This window comes from Chiloscyllium plagiosum, chromosome 11, assembly GCF_004010195.1.
Source record: "Chiloscyllium plagiosum isolate BGI_BamShark_2017 chromosome 11, ASM401019v2, whole genome shotgun sequence".
Classification (NCBI taxonomy): domain Eukaryota; kingdom Metazoa; phylum Chordata; class Chondrichthyes; order Orectolobiformes; family Hemiscylliidae; genus Chiloscyllium; species Chiloscyllium plagiosum.
The window spans coordinates 2,680,669-2,690,740 of NC_057720.1; the positions used below are offsets into that span (position 1 = coordinate 2,680,669).

At 46.2% G+C, this 10,072-nt stretch overlaps 1 protein-coding gene across 3 annotated transcripts in view; it reads left to right on the forward strand.

Moving 5' to 3' along the window:
- Positions 1-10,072, forward strand: part of LOC122554101 (collagen alpha-1(XXIV) chain) — a 461,503-nt gene that overhangs the window by 150,252 nt on the left and 301,179 nt on the right. For all 3 annotated transcript variants that reach the window (XM_043698575.1, XM_043698576.1, XM_043698577.1), the window contains exon 4: positions 6,461-6,514. In XM_043698575.1, coding sequence (XP_043554510.1) covers positions 6,461-6,514 — 54 coding nt within the window. The remainder of the gene's footprint in view (positions 1-6,460; positions 6,515-10,072) is intronic.

Consider the following 10,072-nt stretch of genomic DNA (forward strand, 5'->3'; position numbering starts at 1 on the left):
GACTTGTCCTACCTGCCTATCTTCTTTTCCACCTATCCACTCCACCCTCCCCTGCCCCCGACCTATCACCTTCGTCCCCTCCCCCACTCACCTATTGTACTCTATGCTACTTTCTCCCCACCCTCACTCTCCTCTCACTTATCTCTCCACCCTTCAGGCTCTCTGCCTTCATTCCTGATGAAGGTCTTTTGCCCGAAACGTCGATTTTACTGCTCCTCGGATGCTGCCTGAACTGCTGTGCTCTTCCAGCACCACTAATCCAGAATCTGGTTTCCAGCATCTGCAGTCATTGTTTTTACCTACCTACATTTTAGCTTACCAGTCCAGGCTGAGCGCTTATTCACAGCAGGGTCCCTGCATCTGCCTGAATGTCAGTGTTACCTCCCTGTCTGATACCAGAAATCAAAGCATTGTAGATTGATATATGTTTATATAACTATACATTTCTACACATATATATTATTGTAGATTGATATACTGTATATACCACTATAGATTGATACAGATCATTGTAGACTGATATAGATTGGTCTGGATTGATTGTAGATCAGCAGCAGGGGTAGCACAGTGGCTGAGTGGTTAGCACTATTGCCTCATAGCACCAGGGACCCAGATTCCATTCCTACCTCGGGTGACTGTCTGTGTGGAGTTTGCACATTCTCCCTATGTCTGTGCGGGTTTCCTCCCACAATCCAAAGATGTGCAGGTTAGGTGAATTGGCCACGCTAAATTACCCATAGTGTTAGGTGCGTTAGTCATGGATAAATATAGGGTAGGGGATTAAGTCTGGGTGGTTTAATCTTCTGAGGGTTGGTGTGGACTTGTTGGGCCGAAGGGCCTGTTTCCATACTGTAGGGAATCTAGTCAATGTAGATTCATACAATTTGGTGTGTATTCCTATCAGCCGATTTCAGGTGATAGATATAGATCAGTGTGGTATATATTGTTCAGAGGCCTGTTATAAATCAGTGTGGTTTAACCTAGATCAGTGTATGTTAATATTGAAGGATAGTAGCCAAAATTATGATATCAATCTGGAAAGACTGAACTGGCAGGGGCTCAGGTTCCTTTAAGACAGAATGTTAATCACTGACCATCAATTGAGGCATTTCAAATGGCAAAGTGGACATTGAGAAAAAATTTCCAATCCTAGCCAGACCACTGAAACAGAGACTCAAATTTCAGATGGCCCCTGCCTGTGCTGTACTTTGCTAGATTTTGCTCGCTGGATGTTTATTCTGTTGAAAATGGCAACATAAAATTTCAATGATTCATTTTTATTGCTTCCAGAAGCCTATAAAGAATAGTGATCACTCATTTGATGGAATATTCAACAGTGCGTTACAAGTTATCGTTTTACAATGTACTAGACAATGGGGGCCAAACGTGTCATGCCTGAGGTTCAGCAGGTTACACACTAGCTGCTGGTTTCAGAGACTGGAGTAATGTACTGACATTTAGAGAGTACCTTCCTTAACTTCAGGGGATCCAAAAATGCTCATCCTCCAAAAAAGTCATTTTTGAAAAGCAATTATAGTTGGAATAAAGGAAATACGGGACAAATTTGGAAACAATAAGCTCGCACAAGTAACATTGCGATAACGTCCAGCTACACAATTGATGTGATGCTGCTTAAGGGATAGACACACAGAGGCAATTCCCTACTTTGACAGTGGAAATAGATATTTTATCATCAACTGGGAGGGCAGTCATGACTCAGCTTAACATTATATCTAAAGGACAACATTTCCAACAGTGCAGCACTCCTTCATGAACTGACAGTGCAGTACTCCCTCAGTACTGACCTTCGACAGTGCGGCACTCCCTTAGCACTTACCCTCAAACAGTGCAGCGCTCCCTCAGTACTGACCGTCTGACAGTGCGGCACTCCCTCAACACTGACCCTCTGACAGTGCTGTATCCCTCAGCACTGACCCTCTGACAGTGTCGCACTCCCTCAGCACTGACCCTCTGGCATTGCAGCACTCCCTCAGCACTGACCCTCCAACAGTGTAGCACTCCCTCAGCACTGACCCTCCAACAGTGCAGCAACTCCCTCAGCACTGACCCTCCAACAGTGCAGCAACTTCCTCAGTACTGACCCTCCGACAGTGCAGTACTCCCTCAGCACTGATCCTCCAACAGTGTAGCACTCCCTTGGTACTGACCCTCTGACAGTGCGGCACTCCCTCAGCACTGACCCTCTGACAGTGTGACATTCCCTCAGCACCGACCCTCCGACAGTGCAGCACTCCCTCAGCACTGACCCTCTGACAGTGCGGTACTCTCTCAGCTCTGACTCTCTGACAATGTGGCACTCCCTCAGCACTGACCCTTTGACAGTACCTTCAGAAGTAGACCACTTGGTGCCTCAAATTTGCTCTCCCATTCAATAAGCTCGTGGTTGAGCTGTGTATGTTTCACATTCCACATTCCCATTTACTCCAATGCTCTCTGGTCCTCTTCCTAAGAAGATTCTTTCCACCTCTGTCATAGAAAACATCCAGTGACCCCACCACCATTGCCTTCTGAGCTGGAGAGTTCCAAAGTCACACAGCATATTCTCTTTTCTTGGTCATGAAAGAGTGAGACCAATGTTTAAAATTGGGTCCTAGTTCTGCACTGATCCATAAGAAGAAGCATCTTTCACACATCCACATTGTCCAGACCATTCAGAATCTGATACACTTCAATCAGGGTCACCCCTCACTCTCCTAAACTCCAGTGGGAACCAGCCCAGTGTGTCCAATAATTCCCCATAACCCAACCCATTCATTCCCAGGATCAATCCTGTCAGTCTCCTCTGAACTATCTCCTATCGCATTTACATTCTTCTGAAAGAAGGATTTCAAAACTATATGCAGTATTTGCGATGTGGTCTCACCACTGCCCTGGGATATAACATCTTCAGTTTTATGTCCAATTGCTCTTTAGATTACTTACAGTGTGGAAACAGGCCCTTCGGCCCAACAAGTCCACACCGACCCGCCTAAGCACAACCCACGCATTCCCCTACATTTACCCCTTACCTAACACTACAGGCAATTTAGTATAGCCAATTCACCTGACCTGCACATCTTTGGACTGTGGGAGGAAACCGGAGCACCTGGAGGAAACCCACACAGACACGGGGAGAATGTGCAAACTCCACACAGTCAGTCGCCTGAGTCAGGAATTGAACCCGGGTCTCTGGTGCAGTGAGGCAGCAGTGCTAACCACTGTGCCACGGTGCCACCCACAGTAAAGGGCACTTACTGTGGGCAGAATTTCGCCCATTGGAATTTTTCCATTAGCTTTCTTGAGTTATGTGCTGTCCTTACTTTCTGAACCTTTGCTGTTTCAAACACCTGAACATCTCAGTCTCTGCACTTTGCCATTCTGCAGTGCTTCTCTGTTTCTGGAAAACTGTATTCCTTCATTCTTCTTGCCAAAATACTCAGCTTTTGCAATTTTTCTTCTTTCATAACAACAAGATGCTCTTGTCTGAAACAAGCTGTAGTTTATAGCTTAATAGCGTCTACGTACATGTTACGTTATCAGGTTAGACATTCTTACTAAGACATTGGGAGACATTGACAAAACATTTATGATCTGGAGTTACTCTGTCCATTTCCTCAGCCACGACTATATGACATCATAAGAATGGGTGGAGCTTAACACAGATTCTCACATTTAACTCTTTCAGAGCCATTTACATGAACGTCTCTGTATACTTTGCTACACTAAAGCTGCTAAATGATTGCAAACTTCGTTATTTTTCCTGCATCGATCAGTTGTTTTACTGAATCATTCATACAGTACAGAAGAGGTCATTCGGCCCATCAAGTCTGTGCCATCAAAGCTAAATCTACACTTGTCCCACTTTCCCGCATTAAACCCACAGCCTTGAATGCTCTGATAGTTCAAATGCTCATTCAAGTACTTTTTTTAAAGGTTATGAGGTTTCCTTCCTGAACTACCCTCCCAGACGGTGCATTCCAGAACCCACTACATTCTGGCGAAAAAGCATTTTCCTCAAATCCCCTCTAAACTTCCTGCCTTTTACCTTAAAATTATACTCCCTTGTTACCTCTTTTTAGAGTCATAGAATCCCTGCAGGGAAGCAGACCATTCAGCACATTGAGTCCACTCTAACCCTTCAAAGAGCATCTCACCCAAACCCACATCCTATCCCCATAACCCTGCAGTCTCCAAGGATAACCCACCTCACCTGCACTTCCTGGTTACAGTGGACATTTTAGCATGGGTAATCCATCTAACCTGCACATCTTTGGACTGTTGGGGGGAAGGTGGAGCACCCGGAGAAAACCCACGCAGACATGGGGGGACGTGCAAACGTCACACAGATGGTCGTTCGAGGCTAGAATTGAACCCAGGTCCCTGGCGCTGTGAGGCAGTGGTATTAACCACTGAGCCACTGTTCCGCCCTCATCAACCTGTTCAGAAAGGTTATTACACACCTCTGGGGCAGGTGGGACTTGAATCTGGGCATCCTGGTCCAGAGGTAGGGATAATACCACTGCGTCACAAGAGGACCACTCATGCCCCCCTGTTATTGACCCTTCACCTAAGGGGTATGGCTTCACTCTATCCATGCCCTTCAGAATCTCCCAATGGAAAATGATGCTGAACATTCCCAGTGATTGGTTGTGTTTGCTGTTTCCTTAACTGTGTTGGTGGAGCTTGAAGATGCTGCTAACTCTTTGCAGCCTCAGAGAGAGAGAGAAAGAGAGAGAGAGAAGAGCAGAGTGCTGTTCATCCCTTCTACATACAACATGAGCATCACTGGAAAGGCTGCCGTCATGGAAGTGATCCTCAGCCATCATCTTAACTCGATCTGAGGGACTGACTGGGCCATTTCAGATTTAGGACACACCCACATCACTGTGGGTATGGAGTCACCTGTAAGCCAGACTGTGAATGGACTGCAGATTTCCCCTTCGAAAGGACATTCATGACCCAGATGTTTTTGTTTAAAGGCACAATCCAATAGTTTGACAGTCCCCATTTGCTGAGGTCAGTGTTTGATTCCAGATTTACTTAATTGACTGAATTGAGATGCTCCAGCTGCCATTTGAGCTAACTCTTGCCACACGATTAGTCTAGACTTCTCTCGTCTAATGAAATAACCACAGTGTGTCGGGCCTTTGATCTCTCTCTCACAGAAGCTGTTGAACCTTCTGAATGTTTCCAGTGTTTTCTGTTTTCGTTTAATTTAAAATTTGCAGCATCTACAGTATGGGCAATGTAGATACTCAGGAACAGACCTGATGGGCTGATTGGCCTCTATTTATTTTGATTGAAGAACTACAAATCCTTTTTTTTTTACTTTTAAGACATTTTCAAAGTTCTGCAATATCATTTGTCAGAATTGAGGTGGTTTCAATTACAAAGAGACCTTTCTAGATGAAGACAACAACTAAGAATTATACATCCAAGGGACATGGCAGGAGCATTATAAAATACACGGAGCCACGTAATGAAATATTGGGCTTGATGACTGAAGGCTTGATTGAAGATGTATGTTTTAAGATCTGACGGAAGAATGGAAAGTGAGGTCGGACGGTTGACAGGTTTAAGATGGAATTTCCATAACCTGGAGACCAAGCAACCAAAGGCAATGTGGAGCGATCGATATTAAACAAACTCCATATTTCAGAATTAGGGAGGGGACCAATATTGTGAGTGATTTTGGAAAGGGAGGAGATTCCAGTGATCGGGACGTGCCAAGACATGGAGGGATCTGAAACAATTTTAAAGTCAAGATACTGCCTGATTGGGAATCAACGTTAAGTCAGCAAGCACAAAGGGTCATTGTTGAGCCGAATTTACTGAAAGTTAAGATACATGTAGCTGGGTTTTGGAAGACCTCAATTTTACAGAATCCTTTTTCTTCGTTCAGAGAATGAGGGTGTCACTGGCTGGATCAGTATTTACGTGCTGTATGTAGACCCACAATACCATTAAGAAGAGAGTTCTAGGATTTAGACCCAGCGACTCAGTAGCTCTGTCAAAGAGCACCTTCCAAACCCACGACCACCTCCATTGAGAAGGGCAAAGGCAGCTGATACAGAGGAACACCACCCTCCTGCAAGTTCCCCTTTCAGCCACTCACCATCCTGATTTGGAAATATATCACTGTTCTCTGAGCGTCACTAAGTAAAATTCCTGGAATTCCCTCTCTGACAGCATTGTGTGCTTGCAACGGCTCAAGAAGGCAGCTCACCCCTACCTTCTCAAGGGTCAGGTAGGGATGAGCAATAAATGCTGGCCCAGCCAGTGATGCCACATCCCAGGAATGAATTATAAAATGAGTTGAGGTGAATGTCTTGTTTTTGTGCTGTAAAATTCCTTTCTGGTGAATATTAATTTAGTTCTGTACATTGAACATGATGGGCTGAATGGCCTGCTCAGCACTGTAATAATTCTGTGATTTACTCATCTTTATTTCTCATGACAGGGTCCCCCAGGTCCACCTGGTGCAACGGGTCCTCCTGGGAAACGGGGAGCGAGGGTGAGTATGTCAGAAAAACACTGAGCTCAGGGCCCACTTAGCTCCTTTCTGGTTTGTCCCTGCTGACTAATTTAACTTGAGTTTGGGAGTCTCATCAAATCTCCACTCCATCACATAAGACTACCAACTCCCACTGCAGCACTGTCACAGGGTCAGTATTGAGGGAGTGCTGCACTCTCGGGGGCTGAGTGCTGAGGGAGAGTTGCACTATCGGAGGGTCAATACCGAGGGAGCGCCGCACTGTTGGAAGGTCAGTGCTAAGGGAGTGCTGCACTGTTGGAGGGTCAGTGCTGAGGGAGTGCCGCACTGTCAGAGGGTCAGTGCTGAGGGAGTGCCGCACTGTTGGAGGATCAGTGCTGAGGGAGTGCCGCACTGTCGGACGGTCAGTGCTGACGGAGTGCCGCACTGTCGGAGGGTCAGTGCTGAGGGAGCTCCACGCTGTTGGAGGGTCAGCGCTGAGGGAGTGTCATACTGTCAGTGGGACAGTGCTGAGGGAGTGCCACACTGTCGGAGGGTCAGTGCTGAGGGAGAACTGCACTGTCAGTGGGACAGTATTAAGGGAGTGCCGCATTGTCGGAGGGTCAGTGCTGAGGGAGTGCTGTTATGTCGGAGGGTCAGTGCTGAACGAGTCCTGCACTCTTGGAGGGTCAGTGCTGAGGGAGCTCCACGCTGTTGGAAGGCCAGTGCTGAGAGAGTGTCATACTGTCAGTGGGACAGTGTTGAGGGAGTGCCGCATTGTCGGAGGGTCAGTGCTGGGGGAGTGCTGAACTGCCATATTGAATTCTAAGAATGTTGGACTGGGTAGAGATGGAGAATCTTTTTGCTCTGGCTGGAGAGTATCAAACATGAGCTGACAATCTTGAAATAAAACATTGCCATTTTGCTGGAAAAGAATGTTCTCACTTATAAACCTCTTCCTCTGCAAACAGGGAACATTGAGTGTGTTCTGCATTGAGATTAGGAGCTGCCCAGGGACTGAGGAAGAGAGCGGGAAAGTGAAGTTTTTTTGTTTATTTACCGACGTGTTGGAGGTGGGCGTTTCTGGGCAGGCCAACATTTATTGCCCACAGGACGTCTTACTGTGGGTCTGGAGTCACATGCAGGTCAGCAGTTTCCTCCCCTAAAGAGCATGAATGACGAAGATAAGTTTTCCTCAATAATCGATTCATGGTCATCATTTGACACCTAATTCCAGATTTTGTATTGGATTTGTACTCAATCATCTGGCATGGCGGGATTTGAATACAGGTCCCCAGAACATTGCCTGGCTCTACAGCTGGTGGTAATACCACTGGACCATTGCCTCCCTTATACCAGAGGAAGGGGGTGGGGGGGGGAACCTCGGGCCATTATTCTGAGATGGTTCCTCATAAATCCAGCTGAGAATTCAGCAGCAACTGCTTCTCCCCCAGCGAGTGAGGAGGACAGGATGGTGGAGGACAAATATACGTCATCGGACAATGGAGCTATTAAAGGAAAGAAATATAGAGGTACACGACAATGAAAAAGATTGCTCTGTTTGCTATAACTGTTCATTCAAGGCAAACATTGACATAAATCTATTCATTTGACTACGGGCCAGTTAAGGTAGATCCAGCACCGAAAGAGTTAAGCTGCTGTCGCTGATGACTGAGGGGCTTTAAGTTCATAAAGGTCATTTGTGGAACTCCTAAGCTTGCCTTAAATGTCAGCTTGACAATGATTCTGATTGTGTCAGGAGCAAATAGCTAAAGTCCCAGCCCATACATTTAACATATTCAAAGGGCACTGCAAGACTATCTGAATGTGTGGTAAGATTAGTCGGTGCTGGGGTGTTCAATGCAACAGTATTCAAGCTGCGGACAAACTAATGAGGGGACACCTCTTGAAAAGCCTTTGAATAATTTTCCACCCGTATCCAGAAAGAGTTAGTTTGTGTAATCGTCCTGGCTGACCTCCTTACTTGTGAGTGGTAGAATGTCAGCATTCATTAGTAAGTTACCCGTGACATTCGCTGGCACACTCACTTGGCAGGCAGGACCAGCTGTACTCTGACACAAGTCATCAAAGCTGAACAGTGGGTCAACTCAAGGGCAAAGGGACAGAGCTTTGACTGCAATCTACAAACCTGGAGGTGCTGAAGGGTCCTTCTCAATCTCAGGAGAGGTCCTGGACCAGGATGAACATAATACTGAAACTGTGAAAAACACCTTGTTAGACCTCTGCTAGTTCCAGCTGATATGATCTGCCCACTTCATCACAGGAAAACTGGGATCACATTCAAGCCAGGACAGACAAGATTTATGTGAATTTTCTTTTTCTTCACTCATGGGACTGAGATGTCACTGGCTCAGCCAGCCTGTTTTATTGCCCATTCCTAATTGCCCTTGAGAAGGTGGGGGTGAGCTGCCTTCTTGAACTGCAGCAGTCCATGTGCTGTGGCTAGACCCACAATGCCCTTAGGGAGAGAATTCCAGGATTCTGACCCAGCAACAGTGAAAGAACGGGGATATATATCCAAATCAGGATGGTGAGTGGCTTGGAGGAGAACTTACAGGGGGTGGTGTTCCCATGTATCTGCTGCCCTTGTCCTTCTAGATGGAAGTTGGTGATGGGTTTGGAAGGCACTGTTTGAGGATCTTTGGTGAATTTCAGCAGTGCATCTTGTGGATAATACACATTTGTAGGTGTGGTGCCACTCAAGTGAGATACTTCATCCTGGATGGTGTGAAACTTCTTGAGTGCTGTTAGAGCTGCACCCATCCAGGGAAAGTGGGGAGTATTCCATCACACTCCTGACTTGTGCCTTGTAGATGGTGGGATAGGCTTTGGGTAGTCAGGAGCTGAGTCACTCACCACAGTATTCCGAGCTTCTCACCTTCTCTTGTACCCACTGTGTTTATGTGGTGAATTGAATTGAGTTTCTGATCAATGGTAATCCCAAGGATGTTGATAGTGGGGGATTCAGTGATAGTAACACTGTTGAATATCAAGGGATGGGATTAAAGTATCTCTTATTGGAGATGATCATAGCCTGGCAGTTGAGTGGTACAGATGTTATTTGCCACTTGTCAATCCAAACCTGGATATAGTGCAGGTCTTGTTGCATTTGAACATGGACTGTTTCAGCATCTGAGGAGTCACATATGTTTGACATTAGTCCTAATAACAAGACACCATCAGATGCAACAGCAGACGTCAGCCATTCAGTCTGTTTGCCATTCAATGAGATCATGGCTGATCTGATAACTCTGACCCCACCTTTCTGCCTTTTCCCCTTACAGTTTAGTCATAGAGATGTACAGCATGGAAACAGACCCTTCGGTCCAACCTGTCCATGCCGACCAGATATCCCAACCCAATCTAGTCCCACCTACCAGCACCCGGCCCATATCCCTCCAAATCCTTCCTATTCATATACCCATCCAAATGCCTCTTAAATGTTGCAATTGTACCAGCCTCCACCACATCCTCTGGCAGCTCATTCCATACATATACCACCCTCTGTGTGAAAAAGTTGCCCCTTAGGTCTCTTTTATATCTTTCCCCTCTCACCCTAAACCTATGCCCTCTAGTTCT